The sequence below is a fragment of the Callorhinchus milii genome, unplaced genomic scaffold (assembly GCF_018977255.1).
Source record: "Callorhinchus milii isolate IMCB2004 unplaced genomic scaffold, IMCB_Cmil_1.0 Scaffold5, whole genome shotgun sequence".
NCBI classification, from domain to species: Eukaryota; Metazoa; Chordata; class Chondrichthyes; order Chimaeriformes; family Callorhinchidae; genus Callorhinchus; species Callorhinchus milii.
The window spans coordinates 16,664,611-16,687,656 of record NW_024704746.1 but is presented as its reverse complement, the minus strand read 5'-3'; the positions used below and the strand labels follow the sequence as shown (position 1 = coordinate 16,687,656).

The 23,046-nt window shown below is 38.8% G+C and overlaps 1 protein-coding gene across 2 annotated transcripts in view; it reads right to left on the bottom strand.

Moving 5' to 3' along the window:
* Positions 1-22,899, bottom strand: part of prkacba (protein kinase, cAMP-dependent, catalytic, beta a) — a 52,753-nt gene extending 29,854 nt beyond the window's left edge. For both annotated transcript variants that reach the window (XM_007887222.2, XM_007887223.2), the window contains exon 1: positions 22,774-22,899. In XM_007887222.2, the coding sequence (XP_007885413.1) occupies positions 22,774-22,819 (46 nt within the window). In that variant the 5' untranslated portion in view covers positions 22,820-22,899. The remainder of the gene's footprint in view (positions 1-22,773) is intronic.
* Between the last annotated feature and the right edge of the window lie 147 nt (positions 22,900-23,046).

Genomic DNA, 23,046 nt, shown 5'->3' with positions numbered 1-23,046 from the left:
ACATTAAACTCACAGTCCAGGCTGACACCCCAATGCAATGTGGGAGAGTGCTGCATTATCAGACTCGTCATCCTTCAGATTAGATGTTAAACTGAGGTTGGGTCACTCTATTCAGATAAATATTAAAGAATCTATGCCAAAGGAGAAGCAATTTTCTCCCGGTGTCCTGGTCAACAATCTTCCAGATAAAAATGGTTATTCAATTCAAGGCTGTTGTTGGACATTGCTGTGTGCAAACTGGATGTCATGTCTACTTACAAACACAATCGCTACACTTCATAATAAAATGCTGTGAAGCTCTTTAAAACATCAGCATAAGGTGCCAAATCAAATGCAAAGATTATTAAAGATAAACGATCTAACATACTATGAATGTTCTGAAACTAATTAGAGAAAAAAGAGTGATATGTAAGAATTTAATGCATAGGCAGCAGCACATGAAAATATTTTGGTAGGGGGTGGGTTTGTGAATATACGCCGCAGGTTAGGACATTGAACTCACAGTCTATAGTTTACAACTATAATAAATGACCTACTATATTAAGTGCCATAGCTTTGCTTTACATCCACCCTTTGCAGTACTCTATTATACATTTCAGATAAGTGGTCAAAAGAGATTTTTTTTTCCTAAGACATTGTCAGAGATTGTGATAACTGCGTAAGCAAGATTCTATTATTTGTGCCTGCACTGATCTTTCTAGATCAGACTGTACATAAATTGTGAATATACTACTATATTTACTAAATACAGTCTCAAGTTCCCTTTAACAGGTTAGACTTCTTTGGCAATAACTCATCTTTTCAGCCACTAGAGGTCACCTTGTTTTCAATATGAATGGTTGGTGTGCGACTTAAAAAAATCTCTGGCTGGGAACCTTTGACCACTACAGGAAATGAGGTTGAAAGAGCAGGATTGAAATTATATCTTATTCGGCACACATTTCTAGTATTTTGTAAATGTAGTAAAATTAATCATACGCACAGCCAAAAAAAAATCAAAGCCAATTAGACTTGAAAAGCATCATATAGAATTTTACATATGGGATATCTGTTCATCAAAAAAGATAAATACACAAACATGCATCTTTATTTACTATCTTTAAATAAATTTTAAAAAAATCAACCTTCACCAAATAATCCCATTATGGAAGATCGGGTTCTTTATGGGGGGGGGGTGAGTGGAGAGAGTGAGAAAAGGGTCAAATTTGAACACACTGTCATGAACAACAGAACTCAACTATGAACAGCATAGACTATAATTCCAAAATATAGCTGCATCCTCTTTGTATTAGAATCATTTCATTTTTTTGGTTTATTACAAACTTCAGATTAAAAATAGAAAGCACAGTTCAAAGATGACAATATTGGCAAGAAACCAAAGCTTGCTGATAGATTACCAGTGCTACACTTATTCTTACTTGTTCAAGGCCACTTTTTATTGGATTATATCCAGCAGTTAGTGCAATGATCTATTATAATGTACACCCAGTTACAATAGCATTTCCCTAATGTCAACTATATTTGTTCTTATGTCTAGCAAAATTAATACATTAAATTCCCACTAATAATTAACTCTTAAAAAGTATAATGGATAATCTGGGAGCAGAGATCAACATCATTTTCTATCACTCAGTCAACTGAAGAACGGATTCAATCTTAAAAGGAGCCATCCCACTATCAGTTTGAAACTGGTTAAGATTAAATTCTAATTTTTCTGTGTCCACTAAGTTTTAATATATAAGTTACAGGACTAGACTTGTTATTCCAGCAATAAAAACAGAATGAATTCTAGAGTACAAAATTGCCACTTCAGAATCCCTCCTCCCCCAATTTAACTGGTTTTAAACCCAGTTATATACATAGACTATACTGCAGATGATTTCTGAAAAATGCACAGCAGCCTTCAGGTCTATTGCCGCCACGCAGTCACATGTGCTCATAACCTTGATTACTGGATTACCTATGGTAGAATTTGCATCTTGATCTTTGTTTCTTTAGAGAAATCCATTCAGACCCAAACAAACAGTGCCTTAAAATGAAGGGGATATCCCTCTCGGATTAAGAACAGATACAATTTTAAGAGTAGATGCAATTTTCTCCCAGACAGCACAATATGGATCAAATGGTCACTCAGTTGAGTCTCTGGTGGAAACCAGGCATGGACTGACATTTGCAGGGATAAATTTATCGGAAGAACCTTTACCTAGTTGTATCCAGGATAGTTCTTTGCCAGGTAAAGTCATTACATGTGAAAATAATTACTGTGAAATGCTTTGAATTTTTTTTACAATATAAAATATAAAAATATTTTATTTTAAAAATAGGCAATATAAAAATTGTTCAGTCTTTCTTCACAGCAAGTTACATAAATAAGGGACTGTAGTTTTACAAACTCTTTTTGCTACTCTTATCAGTTAGCCTAACACTGTCCAGTAATTGCAGCAAATGCACTGAAAGCAGATTAAATTGATCAGGTGACTGATAACTGATCCTTTGCCCAAGGACTATTGTCTACCCAAAGGTAAGGAGAGGCAGAGTCATTCTGTGAGTTTTGATTGATGATCTGACAGGACTGAACTGCAAGTGCACAGTATCTTTTGACTCATTGTGGTCTAGTGCTGAATGGTACTGGAACCTCAATGCCAATGTCATGCATCATGACCTTGGTGTTGTGATTATGTGAACGAAGTTTGATACCTGATCCTGGTACTTAATGTCCCACACATGGGTGTGAGTCAATATTGCTGTCCAACACAATTGTAGGAAATAACAGTCCCGCAGTTACTGTACCAACAAAGTGCATCACATTGTGTCAATGGATATATTCAGTAAATTCCTCAGTACCAACAGTGCATCGGTTGCTGATTGTTACTCAGGTGGTTGCACTGGAGATAGTTGATCTACTCTTGTATAGGTCTTTTGGACAATGATGCCCCCACCGACATTTATCATATTTAGCACTACGAGAAGAGTGTTGTCATTCAAGCACCAAAACAATGTTGATTTTATATTCTGCACTTTTAGGATAAGTTATAAGCAGTGCCTGAGGGGAACAAAAGATTGGTGCAATAGTTGAAGGAAGGATGTTGCCAAACATTGAAAATAAAGTGTAACCAACAAGGAAAGACTACAATAAGTAAAACACAAATTTCTTTTTTTAAATAAACAACTTTTAGGAAGTTATATTTGCACTTCCTGGTTTAAGCAAATTCACAGAAAAGGCATCCAATTCAGTTAATGGTGCCACCCACTTACCTATGAATTAAAAGACATGACGGAAGTACAGGAAAAAGACAATGATTGCACATGATCTCACGTGCAATCATGAAATATTCACGACTCTCCAACCCATGCATCTTTACACTAACTCACTATGTGTGCACAGCTTCAAATTCAGTTTACCTTTTACTGTGCTAAAATGAAATACCTGATGAAGAACGTAGAATGTAATCATCCTTTTAAAAATCAACAGTGAATATAAAAATGATTTAACACATGGAAATTTACTTAAAAAGTTTACTATGTTGAAAAAACTTTTCTACTGTTGAAATTTTATTCCAATCATATCACTGTACATCATACAGTGACAAAAATCATTTTATAATGTCAGTGGCCATCTGACTTCACCTTAAGGAATTAATTGTATATAATTTGTATAGTGCCTTTCACGTCGGGAGGATGTCCCAAGGTGATGGACAATAAGACATTTAAATTCAATAAAAGATAAATCCTTGAAAGATAAATGCTGAAAATATAAATTAAAAATCTACATTTACACTATGGTGGGATAGAACTTAATAAGTAGAAAAGCTCAAGGTATGTCACTGACCTGTTGATTCACAATGTCCAAAAAGTGTGAGGCAACAATAAACAAAGCAAACAGGATGCAGGAATCAACTGCCAACAGTGAGTTTAGATCCCCAGAAGTTATGCTAAAGTATACAATACTCTGGCCGGGTTGAAAATGGAGTATGGCATACTGCTCTGGTCACTCTAACAGAAAGGGCCCACAAAGACTCTAGCAGTAGATAGAGCAACAAGGCTGAGCTAGAACTAAAACTGTACATTTATATATTCATGGTGTATATAGAAATTCTATGAATGACTGAAAAACATTTATTCCTGTACTTATATATTTAACCAGTGCCCAAGAGCTTACTAAAGCAACAATAATCTTCTATTCTTTATACACCACTCAATGTTCCGCTTATGTAGGAGTGAAAAGTGACCCCTGGAACATTCATAATTTTACTGTTACAGGGTAAAATACCTTGAGATTTTTATGCCTACTTAGTTCCTTTCTGGTTACTATCCTACAGAGGTTTCAGACTCACAATTTTAAGCAATTCAGTGAATATAGCTTGTTGACATGGACATCAATAACTACCCAGGAATTAGAATTTAAATTTTAGACTGGCTTTAAAGGAAACAAATATGGGATTTTACCCTGCATATTCACATTCTCTAAATCAAACACACAAGGATTGAATAATGTAATCCTTTGTAATACTATAGTAATGATGTCACAAAAAGAGATTAATTCTATTTTGTAAACGTAACTAACACTACAATAATGAGGTCACAATGAGATTAATACCAACCTGCGAAGATCACAGTAATGACACAAGCACTCCGAAACTATAAAAGTTAATCCTTTCCATTTGCAGCCATTCTATATATCTTTTAATTAAAAATAGGTTACCGATGAATGTCTGCGGGCAGGAATAGCTCTTCAACAATCAGCCGAGGGGAGAAACAATTTTATACTATTAAAGAATAATTTACACAAGAAACATCTGAATATTGCGAAGTTCAAGAGTTAAAAAATATGGTCACGTTACTGATGCAACTAAAAAGACAATTTGGTTCAGCAATCTGCAACTACCCTGTATAAAAATTAGAGCTGGTTTTAGAATGTTTTCCAGTGTCACTGCACCTCCTGCCAGCTTTCTAATAGGAAAATCAGTTCCCTGGATGTTAGAGAAGGAAGAAAGCCATTAACCTAGTCTTCCGAATGTAACCAATGATTTACCTCTACTGGTAAGCAACTTTAACAAGTACAGTGCAACTCCGTTATGAAGGCCCCATGATAGTGTAGCCTTAGTTATATAAGGGCTGGCATCCTGTAGCAAGGTACACATGGCTTCCAGTACTGGCCAGCTGTTTTTCCGGATCACAAAATGGCGGGTTGCCAAGTCATTGCTTGTGTCACTTTCTGTGCGCTGCATGTGAAAGAAAACAACTAACATCAATTTGCACATAGCACACAATGCACAGGACGTAACATCAGCAGCAACCCGACAACCCAAAGTTGGCCATTTAATCGTGCTCCGCTTATAACATGGCCTGAGCTATGGACTTAAACAACCTCTTTATAAAAGGATTGCTCTACATTAGGCACATACCTGGTTTACGCTTGAGCCAACCCTTCAAACTTCCCTGGGCTAAATTACACAGCATCTTTCTTCCTCTTCAATTTCAGTCTCTGTAGAACAATCATTTTTTTCTCAAGGTTCCTTCCTCAAAGGCTTATTTGGTACTGCACAATGTAGAAGGCAGCACATGCAAATCTTGGTCTGTGCTAAAGTAATGGATTTTAACCATGGCAGCAGTCTAATGCTACAATTTGCCTTAGGGTTTCCCAGATTAGGGAGGAGTTCCTGCTCCTGATTTGCTATCCAGGTAGGTGAGATGGAAGGTGTACACAAACTCACTTAGGTGAAGACAAGATCTTTCACCCAGTCAAAGAACCTGCCAACACTTACTTTTAAAGCTCACATGTGAATAATGGTCACCGAAGAGGTACCAGAGAGGCACCAGTGAAACTATATCCCAGTAGAAGGGAGGAGTTAAAGTGCTGTCAGAAGTGAAGAGTTTATATTATTATTAAAAAGGTTAAACAGTTTAATGGCATGGCTCCCATTATAGGTTTATAGTCGCCAGAATCTCCGCATTTGACCTGTAGTATAAAAGTTCACACCAAACTAAAGCTTAATATTAAAAGGGACAATTAACTTATGCTGGAACCGATCTCAAGTTATCACAAGAAAAACCTGCATCTTTGATTGCACCAATGATCACCTTCCCCTTGCTCAGCAGCCAAAACTCACAAGATAAAACAATGCTGTATCTAAAATCAAATTATTTTCCAGTTTCAGAAGTGATATTTTGTAATATTTCACCATACAAATGAACATATGTTAAATGTACTAGTTTTACATTATGAATAAGCCTTTCACACTTCTAAAAGAATGTCACAACAATAACAACTTACACTTGTATAGCACCCTTCAAGTCAGAAAGACTTTCCAGGCGCTGAACAATCAGAGGTTTTGGACCAAAGCTGGGAGGTGGGGTCAGAAAGGGAGGAGGGCAGTGGGGGTGGGAGGGTGGTCGAAGGCAGTTGAAAACGAAAGTCTTCAAACAGGATTTGAAGGAGGCAAGAGAGGGGGTGAAGCGGAGGGATTGCGGGATAGAGCACCAGCACCACAGGCAGCACAAGCAACTTATTGCAGTTGTTTGTACATAAAATCAATCTTGTAATGTTTAACTGAATGTTTTGGTGAAAATTCAGATAAAATTGTTCATTTCAATAAATGACTCAAGATATTAAAGAAATATAGCACTGTAAATAAAAAAGAACCAATTTGCCCATTTAATACTTAAAAGATTGCAAATTGGACCCATTTAGGATGACAAAAAATTAGTCTGAAAATGAATCAACATTCTTGTAGTTTAAGTGCAATAAACAACTACTCCATAGGTCAATTGACTGGTTAAAGACTATGTCGAGAAATAGAATCTCACATCTTTTGTTATTGTTAATTGTCCCTCGCAGGTCAGTAAGTATTCTCCATTCGTGACTAATTGATTTCATAAAAGTATAAAATAATATTATTGCCCATTTAACCTACTGGGCAACATGGGATGTTCATACCTACCTTTCAAGCTATTGAATTTAATTGCAGGAGCTATCCATCACTTGATACCAACATAAGACCAAAAATGAAAAAAAGAGTGCATTACATTCTTGCACATTACATTCTTCCAGGACCATAAAAGCATCTGGGATTGATTTGTAAAAAAAATGTAAGTTTGAGCAATTCATGTCATGTCAATCCAAATATTTGTACTGCCTTGGAACTAGTCTAAGGTATCCAGTACGATGCTTCTATTCAGTGGGAATGCTACCATAGTATCAACAACAACAAAATTAGAGAGCCCTTTCATGTCGGGAGGATGTCTCAAAGTGCTGAACAGTCAGGTGTCAAGGCCTGAGCATGGGGGGAGGTGGTGGTGTAGGGGTGAGGGAAGGCAGAGAGGTGGGAGGACGACCAAAGGCACGATCGAAGAAGGGTCTTGAGACTGGCCTTGAAGGAGGCAAGGGAGGAAGAGAGGCGAAGGGACCGTGGGATGGAGTTTCAGAGTGTGTGGGCAGAGAGGCTGAAAGCCCGACCACCGATGGTAGGGTGGAGCGGGCGGGAAACATGAAGCAGACCAAAGCTTGCTGAACGGAGGGAGCGGGCAGGTTGGTAGGGAGTCAGCAGGTCAGAGAGGTAGGAGGGGGCAAGGCCATGGATGGCCTTGAAAGTGAGGACATGTATCTTAAACTCGATCCTCTGGGGGGTGCCAGTGGAATCGGCGAGGGTGGGAGTGATGGGGTTACGGACCCTGTTGCTTGAGAGTACATGAGCTGCAGAGTTTTGGATGATCTGCAGCTTGTGAAGGGAAGAGTTGAGAAGGCCGATGAGGAGGGAATTTCCATAATCGAGCCTTGATGTGACAAGTTCGTGGGTGAGGGTTTCGGCATCCTGAGGGGTGAGGCAGTAGCGGAGTCTGGCAATGTTCTGGAGGTGGTGGTAGGCAGTCTCGGTCATGGCGCGGATGTGGGGGAGAAAGGAGAGTTCAGGGTCAAACAAGACACCCAGGGTCCTGACTGGCTGAGTGAGGTTGAGTGTGCAGCCGTGGAGGCTGATGCTGTCAGCGCCTGAGGTGCGGAGATGCTGGTGCGAGCCAATCAGGAGGGCCTCTGTCTTGACGACTTTGAGTTGCAGAAAGTTGTCCCTCGTCTAGGACTTGATGTCGGACAGGCAGTCAGTCAGGACGTCAGTAGTTCTGGAGTTGAGGGTGGAGGCAGACAGATAAAGTTGGGTGTCATCTGTGTAAACTTACCCCATGTCAAAACAAAAATGATTCCATGGGAGGGGGAAACAGAGGAGAAAGTAAACAATTTTGCACAAGTACTTTTAGTTCATCTTTTAAAATGTATTAGATAAGAGTAAAGCTGGGCTACAAACTGGTAGTTAGGATTTATAAAATCCAACTGGGGCAGGGTCAGCACTTCCTCATCATGACTGATGATATCACTGTACATACAAGACAAGCAAATATCAGACAAATGGATTTGAAAACAATACAAAATATACTGTGCATTGTGCTGAATTAACTGATCTCAATCGGACTATATCTTACTATTATTATCCTCAGTGATCCAAGGCTAGGGGAAAGGACAAAACTACAATTCCCATTTTTAATCACTGTCCTGTGATTCTAGTTAGCAAGTACATGTGGGAAAGTTAGGCAAAACAGTATCCAGTTCAAATGACACAATCTTGGCTCACAAAAGTGGATGAGGAACTGGAGCTCCACAGAAGTATTCCCAAGCGAGAGTCATTGCCTTCAAGGAAAGGAGAAGCAAGTGTTTGAGTGCTCTCTCATACGTTTAAAAAGATTACAAAAATTTCAAAGTACTGTAATTTCCTTGTCCTCCTTTTCAGGCCCTTGCCTGCAGCTGATGCCATGTCTAATTATCTGTCCATGTATTATATTGTGGAACCATATCAAACAGTAGCTCTTGATGGGGGGAGGGGGGGGGGAAAGAGAAAGAGAAGAGTGAGAGAAAACCCCCGACTGGTAAGGGGATGCAGGGGGGGGGGTGGGGAAAGAGAATAGACAACAAGTGTGGCGGATAATGTGTGCCAGATTCCATTGCAGCCTATAATAGAAAAACTACAGATTATGTAACCACAAAATTGTGGCTCCTAATTTGCTTTCATACTGCTCAATATCTGGAGAAGGTCTATGAGCAAAGCGGCTCCTCTTGCCAATTCCCAGAAAAAGACTGCCTACCCTGCTCCCCCATCTCCAACAACAATGTGTATGTACATTGATCCAGGTGTTGCCTTTCCCTGGTTTGTTTCCAGCAAAGTCAAAGTCCTGAAGCTGTGCTGCCTTGTTTGCCTACAAATACACAAGTACTACACTTATAATAAATCCTGTGAAACAATTTGAAATGCTAACAATACAAGTTATAATATCAGATGCAAGACGTAATAATTATTATTCATTGTTTTAAGGTTGCTGATAGTCGTAGTTCTTCTGTAAATTAGTTGCATATGAAAGAACCCTGAAAGCAACCTGCACCTGTGTTCCACCAGTGTTAATAGGAGGCAATCAAAAGGTAATTCAATTGACCATCTTTAAGCGAAGAAAGGTATTGCTCCAAAGGACTGTCTCAAGATTGGGAATTTAAGTCATAGACACAAACAGTTTCCGGCAAATAGTTTTAACTGCTTAACAAATAGTTTTAACTGCTTGCCATTTGAGGCTACAGTTTTATTTCTTTGTAAGTTAAGTGAACAATTTAACCAAACTCAGAAATATAAAACAGTTTTGATGGTATCGGGGAGGGGGAATACAAATCTCCTGAAGATCAAAAGTATAATTAATATATGTTTTTACCCGATAGAAGGAGAGGAAATTCAATAACTTCTATATTTGATATGAGAACCCTTGGTATGCTTGTTTTATAATGTTTATACTACACTATTAAAGGTTTGAGCAAGAGGGAGGGGTGGTGTAGTGGTGAGGGAAGGCAGAGAGGTGGGAGGGAGACCAAAGGCACGGTCGAAGAGAAGGGTCTTGAGACCGGCCTTGAAGGATGCAAGGGAGGAAGCGAGGCGAAGGGACCGTGGGATGGAGTTCCAGAGTGTGAGGGCAGAGTGGCTGAAAGCCCGGCCACCGATGGTAGGGCGGGTCGCGTGGGAGAAATACAGTGTTTTCTACCTTCACAGCTCAACTCTCAAATAATGTAGGTTAAAAACCTTATACTGTGTATTAAAAACATCTGGATAAGGTAAAAGCCGTTTACCATTTAGACTCACTGTGATTCAGTGACTAAATAAATGAACTTTCAATTTTTTTGAAAAATGTTGTTATAACACAATCTACCAATCTTTCAGCTGTTCATAGTCATCATACCTTTAATGGAATATGTTTAGCAATGTGTCACCCCCTAAAACACTTAAGGCCCTCAGTCACTTAGATAAGGCCAAAAATGTTTTTCAAAGTATGTAACTACCTTTTAAGTAAGCAATGATCAAGAAGGTCGGAGCTCCACATTTTACAGTAGTAGTTCTGTAATATAATCAAATTATATCATGGTAAACCACAATATGTTGGAAATCAAGCAACATAGTTGCATTTTGCAGCCTCTACTAAAGAGCAAACCTTGAAACATCAATGCTTCTGGTCTTTCCTTTGGGGAAGTGGGGGGGGTGGAAAGAAAGGAGAGAATGAGTTTGCAATTATTCCTTCCATTCAACCTAGATTTTTCTCCACACTGCACTTCCTGCAAACAAAGGTCACCTCTATCTAGTCAGATACTCCCCAGTGCCCCACTTATTTGTATCCCCGCTATAGTAATGGTTAGATTATTCAGAAAAATGCCCTAGATGTCTATGTGCAATGTAGATACCATCATCTACACTCTTCAGCCTTTACACAAGCAGCCAGCTCTTAAAAAAAATCACAAAGTTTTAATTCTTTGAAAACTGCAGTGCTTTCTTATATTCGTATGTTGTTTCACAGTATCCCTCCAAACTTTCATTAATGTAATTTAATGAACCACCAGACCAAGAATAATGCATGGTTGACCATAGTAAAGTAACATTTTTAACAAGTATTAAAACAAGTTTGCCAAGAAATGCACAATTTTCATAGTAAATTTTAGCTTTTGTAGAGTTCTACCTCATTTGCATTTTTAAAAAGAAATCCCTAAACAGCTGGTCCCTCAGCTACTCACTCTTGCAGAATATTACACCTGTTGACAAAACTTAAAACTGGGCAGCTACACCAAAGGACCAGAGACTTGAAGCAAAAGAACCAGAGAAGGAGATGAAGATCTGCCTCAGGGAAGGGGAGGGTGGAAACAGATTTGTAGGTTCTGCTATTTCAAGCGCGAGAGTTATTTAACAATATGGAACTCTCGTTTTACACTGATCATGACCACTTATAATACTAATAATCTTGTTCGAACCTCAACTGTCCTTTAAACCCCACATCCATGCCATTACTCGTCCTACCGTCCCTCACTTCCGTGTCACTGCCCGCCTCCACCACTATCTCTCCCCTCCGAAACCCTCAACCAAGCTTTCATTACGTCCAGACTTGACTAAGCTAACTTCCTGCTTGCCAGACTTCCCAACTCTTCCCTCCATAAGATGCAGATTATTCAGAACTTTGCAGCTTGTGTCCTTTCCCGCACTCAGCTTCATGAGCCAATCAGCCCCATCCTCGCCAGACTTTACCAGCTTCCCAACACCCTGAGGATTGAGTTCAAATCGGGCCCCACCCGCTGGAACTCCATTCCAGGAACCCTCCCTCCACTTTGCCTCCTTCAAGGCCAGTCTCAAGATCTTCCTTTTTGACTTGTCTGGTCATTTTGCTTCCTCCACCCTCGCTTGCCCTCCCTACTCTCTGATCCAAACCAGCAGCTTGGGTACAAACCTCTCAATGCCCAGCACCTTGGGACATCCTCAAATTGCTATATAAAGACACTATATAAATGCAATTCATTGTTGTTGCAGCACCTTTCATACCAACATATCAACATCTCAAAGCACTTTACAGAATTTACTGTGTATTTTGTAGGCGCACATGGCAGTCAGTTTACGTACAGGAATCAACGTCCAACAAACAGTCATGAATTTCAAATAGAAACCCTCCTGGGCGCCCTCTTCAGCTTTACCATCTACCAGTTTCCAACTCATCCATAGTTCCTGTAGCTCAGTGGTTAGAGCACTCCCCTCACAAGCGACAGATCTGGGTTTGATTCTCGGCAGGGTGAAATCTTGGACAAGTTTCCTTACTCCACATGTCTGATAATAATCCCTCAAGAAAAAAATAATAAATTGGTCAATTCAATCCACGACTGTTTGTGGGACACTGCTGTGCGCAATTGGCTGCCGCGTTTCGCCCACAAATGTACAGTCAATTCGCTTTACAGTATATTCTGTGAAGTGCTTTGAGACGTTTAGAAGACGTGAAAAACGCTATATCAAATGCAAGGATCAAAAAAAAATCAAATCTTTTTGAATAGTATCATGGGATCTTTATGTCCACTTGAACAGGCAGATGGGACTTTAGTTTACCATTTCATCAAAATAATAGTCCTTCTGACGATGCAGCTCACCACAGACACTTTATTGGCGCATCAGCCAGGCCGAGTTCAAAGTTGTGAAGTGGAGCTTGAACCACAATTTTCTGCATTAGAGGCAAGAGTGTTACCGACTGAACCAGACTGACACCATATTTGTTGATATTGTATAAAGGTCAACTAATAATAATCTTTTGTTTCAGAAAGTAACTCAAAACTTGAATCTGAACTGCCATTGAAGGTAACAAATTACAAACTAATTAGAACAATTCAAAGAAATTTATTTTTTATTCCTCCCCATCCTAGTTACAAAACTATCTGAAAATCAATATAGTCTTTAAAAGCCAAGTAGGACCAATTGTTTTATCTTGTTTTCTTAAGTCTTAAGTGTCCTCATAACCATACTACTTTTTCCTACTCTCCTTTTTAAAAAAAAGAGAACAATCCAGTTGTCTGCCTTAAATCCACACTTTACAACTGTGAACCTGTATGCTCTTGTCTTGCTGCTTTTAACATTTTATTCCAGGTTTAAATTATCTATCCCACTATGTATATTATATGCCTCTATATCCTTGTCTCTACCAGCAACTTTGGACTGTGACCTCAATAATTGGAAAACTAATGGATAACAACAACAACTTCGATTTATCAGATGCACAATGTATGGCAACAGAATAACCAAATAAAATGACAGCCATTATTGTTTCATTATATTAGGCTCCACCTGGAGCATTGCATGCATTTGAGCATCTTGAAAAAAACACTCCCAGTGATATGTGTGTTCAAATTAAAACTACTGTACACAGAAGAGTTTGAGTCAGTCTACAACCGAAAATGCCACAAGTTTGGTGAAGAGAAAGTGAAGAGATTTTCAAATGGATTAGATTAACATCAACAAATAATGCGTGAAGTGCATTTTCAAGTTATGTCAAAGCAGACAAGTTCATCACAGAAATCATGCATTAATGTTGATGAACATTTTGTAGAGTAAAAGGAGCTTTTATTTTTCATAAAAAGAACACTTAATTTACTGAACAAAGCCTTTGTTTTCATTTTTAAATGGTGCAATTAATAATCATTTCCAACAGCAACTGGACTGAAAACAGAAACCTTTGCAATATACTGACAACTTTGCTCCACCTACTTCCATTTTTAAGCAAGAGGCAACCGCTAGCAGACCTATATACACAACCACTATAAATGCACAGCTACATTTTGCATCAATACAGAGTAAAAGCGTGCATATAAACTTAGTCAGAAACAAATCAAGAGAGTTCAAACAGATCAGATCACTCCACAGAAAGGTTACCTAATGTAATAGTCAAACAGCTAAAAAGGAAATTAAAACATGCTTTCAAAAGTTTGTTATTGTAGTATCACTACAGGTAGAATGAATGACTGACAGAGGCTACAAATCATGCATTAGATGTGAGCACACAAATTAGAAATTACAACCAATTACGTCAAGCCTTTAAAGCTCCTAATTATGTTTATCCTCTGAAGGATATCTAATGACAAGTCTATCTTCAATGACAAATAGGAGAACAAACAAACTGTAATAATTCAACAGTGAAAATGCTCAATATTAGAATAGTGTTTTATTGTACAGAAATATTCATTAATTCCAGTAGATTATATTTGGTTGTATATGGTTGGGTAATTATTTTTACATTGTTATAACAGCAATAGTATATCCTGGGTAGTAAACTACTGTGGGAGTCCTTTACACTGCAGGGTTGCAGAAACTTTATCAACAGGTGCTAAAAGCCACACCATAGGAAACTAATTTCTACAGTGCAATTAAGTTAACCACTGCTGTGTCTAACTGGTGCAGCTTCCTATGCATGATACTTCTGATCTGAACTTTCTGAATGATAGATATCAGTTGAACCATTTTAATATAAATATACTTGGCTCCCTATTGAAATAAAGATTCAACATAATTGACTGCTAGCATTTAAAGTCACATTACATATTAGCTTTCAAATTGGAGCTCAATAGATTTCTAAAAGGGAGTAATTTGCATGAGTATGGAAAAAAGGCAGATAAACGGGACTGAATGGATTACTCTTTCAAAGACCAAAATAGGCACAATGGGTCGAATGGCCTTCTTCTGTGTTCATTTCTATGGTCCCACTCATCTAAAGCAACACAAGTTCTGAATATCTCGTCAACCTTTCCATTTACAAATTCATATTTAACTGGCAAGTAACTACTAAGTAATTGCTTTCGATTTCACACAAACTATACAAACAAAAATCTCACTCTTTTCAGTACATTTGAGCCATCTCAAGTAGACATAGATTATGAAATTAGCTTTTTAATAGTTTGAGTAAAGTTACTTCAAAGTTATAGTGCCAGAGAAAAAAAACAAATCAATTGTTTAAATATAAAAAAATCATTTTTTAAAAATCTTAAATCTTAAAATAATGATAGTCACAGTGTCATATTCAGGAAACTGGTCAAGATTGGTATATTTAGTGTAGACTTTATAATTAAAAAAAAGCCCTAGTAAAATAGCATTTTATGTAAAGCGGACACCAGAGAAAAAACATTGAATGCAATGGTATATTTGGATCTTTTGTATTTCGAATTTGCTGCTTCTAAGATGCTCGGGAATTCCCAGCATCAATAATTCCTTTATCAAAACCTTGAAGTATTGCAGACCCACCTGGCTTAGGAACCAGAAAACATAGACCACCAGAGAGGGTTGACTCAATTCCGACCCCATGCTTGTCACCTTGGGGCCAGTTTAGCTCAAAGGTGACCCCACTTGCTTACCTCCCCCTTATTTGGAAATGGATTTTATTTTATTGAAACTACTCAACATTAGTAAATAGTCTGCTGCATGGTAAGAGGTATGCATGTTTTCACTATCCGCCCTGTCATTGCATGTTCTGCTCACCAGCCCCTGACTTTTTCTATGAGAGTGTCAACAAACATGCAACAAAGCATAGACACAGGTCATCCATACTAGCCTCAAATGTTTTGGAGAAGCCCAATTCATATCAACTTGTGTTTTCTGGGGGGGAAGGGAAGAGTATGTTAAGATTGAAATAACTTTTACGAGGCAACTTTCTACTAGACAGAAATTGTCTTAATTTTCCAAAAATTGGGGGAAGGAAGTAATTTTAGCAAAAGGCATTTTCTCCATGTTTTTTTCTTTTTGAACAATAGAGGTCGTTGGCAAGTGGCAATAAATTACAAGATTAGCAATCATGTGACTGAAGACATTAAATAGCAAGATGACAGTTTTAGCAATTTACATTAAGGGCTACGTCCCCTCAATTGAATTATGTTAGATGACACGTTTTATTTTCCTTAACCTAGTGCAACAAATACGCTGAACACGAAGATAGCATTAGGTGGATAAAAAAATAATTAAGTTGAATAGAGGCCTATTTTCATTGGAACAGGCGAGGTTGAGGAGAGACACGATAGATGTCATTCAAATTATGATATGGGGGGAAAGTTTAATTGTTTCTTTGATTCTCTGCTTATTGGTCAAAAGTACTCATCCCTGGCATCATTCTAATAAATCTTCTCTGTATGCTTCCTAAAGTTGGGTGACCAAAACTGGGCACAATATTGTAAATGTGGACTAATAATTTACAAGTTACTAAATGAATTTGCAACTATAATCAAAAAACATCTGCCCCATTTTCTTTATAAAGTAATAGATCAGTTGATCAAAGTAGCATTATACGACAGAAATAGTATAGTCAAAAAAGATAACTTTACAGAACATATACCCAACTTGCCCCAATAGTTTATGGTCAATATTGCAACTTACAAGCTGAAGTATTGTACTTGCAATCACTGCAATATAAACAAATAAAATCCACTCTTATTATCCTTTAATGGCAGTTTTATTATTCCAGAGGCATTTTAATGATGAAATCTGAACCTTGTAACTGCTAACTGTTAAGTAACTCTGTACTTTACATCTAAGTTTTACCAAGATTTCAAATTTAGTTTCCATTATAGACCTTCATTTTCCTTGGTTGCATTTACTTTTAACACCAGAAAGTGAAGCAACTTTAGGAAAGCTTCTTCAGCAATGATAACATTCACAAATGTTTTCAATATTTATACATCAAATGAAATGATCTACAAAATCCTGAAGTGTGTTTATTCTAACTTCAATTCTGCATACACTGTATTTACCATTTGCTTCATAAATTAATCATTTGAAAATATGAAAAACTGTCAAACAAATGATTCCTGTACAGGTGTCGATCTGGCTCAGTTGGCAGCACTCTTGCCTCAGAGTGAAAAAGTGTGTTCATAGAAAAATCATAGAATATTACAGCACAGAAGGAGGCCATTCGGCCCATCGTGCCTATGCTGGCTCTTTGGAAGAGCTACCCAATCAGTCCCACTCCTACTCTTTTCCCATATCCTTCATTTTTTTTCCTTTTCAAGTACCTTATTTTTCCTTATCCAATTCCCTTTTGAAAGTTGTTGTTGAATCGGTTTCCAACCCTTTCAGACAGTGCATTCCAGACCATAACAACTCTCTATGTAAAACAATTTATCCTAATCTCCCCTCTGGTTCTTTTGCCAATTATCTTAAATCTATATCCCGGGTTCCTGACCCACCTGTCAGTGGAAATCTACTCTTATCAAAACCTCTCATAATTTTGAACACCTATGTTAAATCTCCCCTTAACCTTCTCTAAGGAGAACAATCCCAGCTTCTCTTGTCTCTTCACATAACTAAGTTCCTCATCCCTGGTACCCTTCTGGTAAATATCCTCTGCACCCTCTCCAAGTCCTTGATATCCTTCCTATAGTGTGGTGCTCACAATTGGACACAATACTCCAACTGAGGCCTAACCAGTGACTTGTAAATGTTCAGCAGAACTTTCTTGCTTTTGTACTCTATGCCTCGATTTATAAAGCCAAGGATCCCAAATGCTACGTTTAACAGCTCTATCAGCCTGTCCTGCTATCTTCAAAGACCTGTCCATGTAGGGTTCAAGAGCAGGTCAGGACCTCAAGCTCACAGCGCAGGCTGACCCTCCAATGCAATACAGTGCGAGCACTTCATTGTCAGAGATGCTAACCTTCGGATGAGACCCTAACTAAGGTCCCATTAATGCGTGTTCAGGAGGATGTTAAAAGATTTTAATGGTACTATTTGAAAAAAAAAGCAAGTTTCTCCTGGCATCCTGGTCAACAATCTTCCAAGGTAAAATTGTTTGGTCACCTTCATGGCTATTTGTGGGACGTTGCTGGATGCTGCCACAATTGCCTACAATAGTCATTGCATTTCACCATAAAAAAATCCTGTGAGCAGTTTGGTACGTTGTAGGCACTGTAACAAATTCAAGTTTGTTTTCTTAAAAAAAATGTGGAGCCCATAGAGTAGTGGTTAGCCCGCTCACCTTTCGTGATGGGAGTACCTTCAGCGCCTTGGGACGTCCTCCTGACGTGAAAGGCGCTTTATAAATGGAATCTTGTTGTTGTTGTTGTTGTTGTACCTGCGTTCAATTCCTGGGTGGGATGAAACCTTAGGGTTCCTACTTACTGCTAGGCTTGTTAGTCGATTGGCGGATCACTCTCCAGAGGTATGACATTACTTATTAAGTCACTATAGGCAAGCAACCACGACATTGCTTCTTTCATGAATTGATGTCAAAAGTGTAGCATACATTTGCAGTACTCAGGAAGTGATATCAGGACAACACACAGGAAATTACGTGAAAAAATGTTTTGGTCACTTAAACTACGACTGTTTGTGGGACACTGCTGTGCGCAATTGGCTGCCGTGATTCGCCCACAATCCAGTTACAAGGTATACAGTCAATCCACTTTACAATATAGTCTGTGAAGCACTTTGAGATGTCTCAATGACATGTTAAGGCGCTATATCAAATGCAAGGATTATTATTATAAATCCAAACTTACCTAATTAAAGGCAAACCAGCAGACAAAATGAATAGTCAACTTTTTTTTAAATAAAAGTAGACTTATTTATAGGGTTATGTCAAAAGCATAACATATGTAAGATAAATACTAACTTCCCAACTTTCTCCACTCTCCCCCCAAACTTTAACTGATGTGCTATACAGTTCATCATCTCCCTAGTTGTACTATTATACTACCTGCTAGTGAAGATGTGGATGTTATTTTCTATAAAGCGAGCCTCTGTAAAGGCATCCCTGTTTTACAGTCTTTTGTTGATGCCTCGCAGGCGTGCAACATCTACCTGGAGGGATTGAACAGTGACTTCAAATACATTGGCCAGATGTTTCACAGGGTGATACCTCAATTTTTTTTAACAATTCTTTAGCATGTTTAAGTTTCATTCCAGGTTGTGTCATTTGCAATGTGACAAAACTAGCCTGGCCAATGTCACAACCTAAAACCATAAAAATCATAGTGAAAATAAAATTGACAGCATTACCTCCATCTCCAAATTATTCACCCCATGGCTCTTTCCACCGTTTGTGTAAAATGGCTAGCACGTTTGCCTACAAAAACAATTCCTACACAACAGTTCAACCCTTTTTAGACACTTTTGGAGACATTAAAGTTACAAGGTTTGTAAAAATGCAAGTTTTTCCTCTCTTTTCTTCAGGGCGACCCAGTTCAATCATGATGGTCTGGGTCCATAAACGTAGAGCCCATGGTAAAATGAAGCATGAAAAAAAATGGCCACCTTACAACCTTGCAGGTCATCGGGTTGCCTGACATCACTTATTAAGTCACTATAGGCAAGCAACCACGACATTGCTTCTTTCATGAATTGATATCAAAAGTGTAGCATACATTTGCAGTACGCAGGAAGTAATATCAGGTCAACACACAGGAAATTATGTCAACTGTAAACTGAAAGATGGCCATGTTTTAGTCCAGAGAGCTGGCTGGTTGATACTTTCCAGTATAAGACGAGCCTTCACAAGCTGCAGATCATCCAAAACTCTGCAGCTCATGTACTCTCACGCACCAGGCTCCGTGATCCCATCACTCCCACCCTCACCTGACTCCACTGGCTCTCCATCCCCCAGAGGATCGAGTTCAAGATCCTCGTCCTCACCTTTAAGGCCATTCATGGCCTTGTCCCCTCCTACCTCTCTGACCTGCTGACTCCCTACCAACCTGTCTGCTTCCTCTGTTCATCAGGCTCCGGCCTGCTCCATGTCTCCCGCCCGACCATCGGTGGCTGGGCTTTCAGCCTCTCTGCCCCCACACTCTGGAACTCCATCCCACAGTCCCTTTGCCTCGCTTCCTCCCTTGCCTCCTTCAAGGCTAGTCTCAAGACCCTTCTCTTCGACCGTGCCTTTGGTCTCCCTCCCACCTCTCTGCCTTCCCTCACGACTACACCATCCCTCCCCTATGCTCGGGCCCTGACACCTGACTGTTCAGCGCTTTAGGACGTCCTCCTGATGTGAAAGGCGTCCTACAAATGTAATTTTGTCGTTGTCTACAGTATACATTACAAGCACTAAACCGGGTCTGGCAAGATAGCGTCACACTACAATTGTTTCCTTCACTCTCTCAAAGCATCACATTTGAACCTGAAATTAATTAATGAACTAATATGCATGACATGAAGAAAACATTCACTGTACTTATTAACTGGTAGACTGCACTCACTCCAGTTAATGTTGCAAATGAAAGTTCTCTCATGGTCTTTTTCGGTGTTCAAGGAGGTCTCACGGTCATTCAATGAAAACCAATTTAAATTACTGTTTAGGTCAGTTAAGACACAAGCACCAAGAGCCGCAGTCTTTTCTAAGTTACTAGACTAACCAAGCAAACAATTTGACTGTTCCAATAAAAAAGTTAATAACTAAGTATTTAAATTATAGGATACAATGTCTAGCTTGAACCAGTAAAATAGCTTGAAGCATACCTCTGCAATCCGTTAATCCCTAAAAATACTTTATCACTGTAGCAGTTGCATTTTCACTATTTTTGTGCAACAAATAAGTTGTGTTACTTGTCAACAGCCAAGTTTCTTTAGCCCTCAACAAGTTTCATCAGATAATTAATGATCATACAATGCACAGCGAGTTTAACCAAGCGTTGATCTTCAGTTAAATAAACTGATATTTAAAATGGATGGTAATACAAGCACATATACTTAATTGTGTAGCACCAAAGCAGGCCATTCAGCCCAAACGTGCCAGTACATACATAAACCGCCATCCATACGTATCCCCCTTTCATATCTCTCTATTCCATTCTACCCCATCAAGTTTCCTCAGAGATGCATTGCCACTTTCTGCTTCAACCACAGCTTCTGGCAGTGAGCTTCAAATTCTCCCTACCCCTCTGCATAAAGAAATTTCTCCTAAACTCTTTTAGATCTGCTGGTGGCTATCATATTTATGCCTATTCGTTATGGAGTCACTAACATGGAAATGAATTATTTATGCCATTCTCATAAAATCCGTTCATAATTTTAAACACTAATTTCTCAAATATCATTAAGATTTTTATTGCTCATAAATTACAAATCCTCAAATTGCATAAAGTACAGCAGTGTCAACCAAACCATAAACTGTTGGGCCATTGAGAAGCAGTCCCTGAATGTTCACACTAGTCTAGGTAAGTCTGTGTTCGATCAGTAGTGTGTTTTACAAATTGCTTTGCAACAGGACCTTCTAATTTCCATGCGGCTCTTATCTGTCTATGTCTCATTGTATCACACACCTTTGCAGCACTACGGCATGGCACATTTGTGCTAAATTAAAAAAAAGTTTTAAAATTTGTATAAAATGCATAGATCAAGAAATACTTAAGTCAAGAAAAACCTAGAAACACACTACCAGGTTTTACCCACAAATATACAGTCAATTCATTTTACAAGACCTAAAAAGCACGATATCAAATTCAAGGATTTATTCTTGTTATTAAGGGTCTCACTTTTCTTTGAGTGGACTTGTGTGCAATCTATTATAATATGCACAATTATATTAAATAATACTCCAGGACATCATATATAGATGGATGAGAACTTATTAAACACAATAATATTAGTTACTTTATTATAATTGCAATATTAGATTGAAGTTATTTAGTTAGATTATGATTTATGGTTTGTATTTTTATAACAATGTCGCACAGGAGATAAAATCTTAAAAGTAGAAACCAAAAAGCACATAACTAAACAACTAACGGATTTGATAACAGTTAATAGCACTATTTACGTAATACATATTACACATTATTTCCTCTAAAGTCTTCAAAGTCCATAATAATTGCACAAAACAAAAACTAACATTACAAAATATACTGAAAGATGAGGTAACTACTTCCTATTTCTGCAGAAGACCATTCTGTCATCATTTAGACAGGTTTAATGTTCGTGTAACATTCGCAAAAAGTTTCAGAACATAGTTCACAAGATATTCTATACAATGATCTAACAAAATATACTTACTAAGGACCAATGTATGACTTGTTTACAAGTAGTGCATTGGATAAAAACTATGCAAAAAAGCTAGACTTACTGCTTTCCATGGTGTAGCATGAAGACATAAAACTTTTTGCACATGGCTATTGTCGTCTGAAATTATGTATGTTCTGTAAAAGTTCAACCTCCTAAACGGTCACTGGACATTTAGATGGATTAATAGCATCCAGAAAATTAAGTGGCAGCTATAATACTGTAGAATTTATGCAATGAATACAGTATAAAAAGCAAAAATTCAGTGCATTTCCAAATCCCATGTTGAAATATTTGACATCTTGGCAAAATACTGAAGTTTTCCAATAAGTAATCACACCACTGAACTGAGCGGAGAAAAGTAACAAACTCCATTGCTTCTTTCATTTTCTACCCGAGGCCATTTACCAACCGCATATTAAAATTAAAGCGGAATATAAAAAAAAACTTAGCGTGAAGCAGCCTAAACCCTCTGCTGGTTGGTCCAGTCTGCGGCGGAGGCCTCACTCAAATTTGCATCCATTATTTCCACTGTTTACACCTTACAAACAAACACCAACCAGCCCGTTCTCCAAAACAAAACAAGCGCCACAGTCTCTGAAACAACTCGGGAAATGCCCCGCGCGGAGAAGGGGAGAGACAGAAAACGCACAGAGAGAGACAGACAATAACCACACAACCACAGTCTCGAACGGATGGAAACGTCCCTTAAAATTGCGACTACATCCCGGGCAGGGGTTGGGCAGCGTTTACCGGCCGAGCCTGGCTGCACTAGGCCCAAACCCGACTGGCAATGGGATTGTTATTAAAAAAAAACCCACAGGCGAAGGAAGAGAATGAATGAGCCCGAGCCCGAGCCGCCCAACCCTCCCTCCCTCTCGCCGACCGTCTCCGTCTCTCTCTCTCTCTCTCTCTGACCATATCGCACACTCACCGCTCTCAATTTCGTTGCCCTTTTTGGCTGTCGCAGTGTTTCCCATCCTTCGGAAGACACGGCTGACTGAGGAGACTCAATGTTGAACTCGTCTGTTTGCTCGGAGGAGGAGGAGGAGGGAGAAGGAGAAGAAGAAGAAAAAGAAAGAGGAGGAGGAAGGGGGGGGGGGGAAGGAGGAGATGGTGGTGAAGGAGGAGGAGGGGAGGGGGGAATATATATATATATATAAAAAAGAGAGAGAGGTTGCACCGCCCCGCAGGCTGACTGACGGTT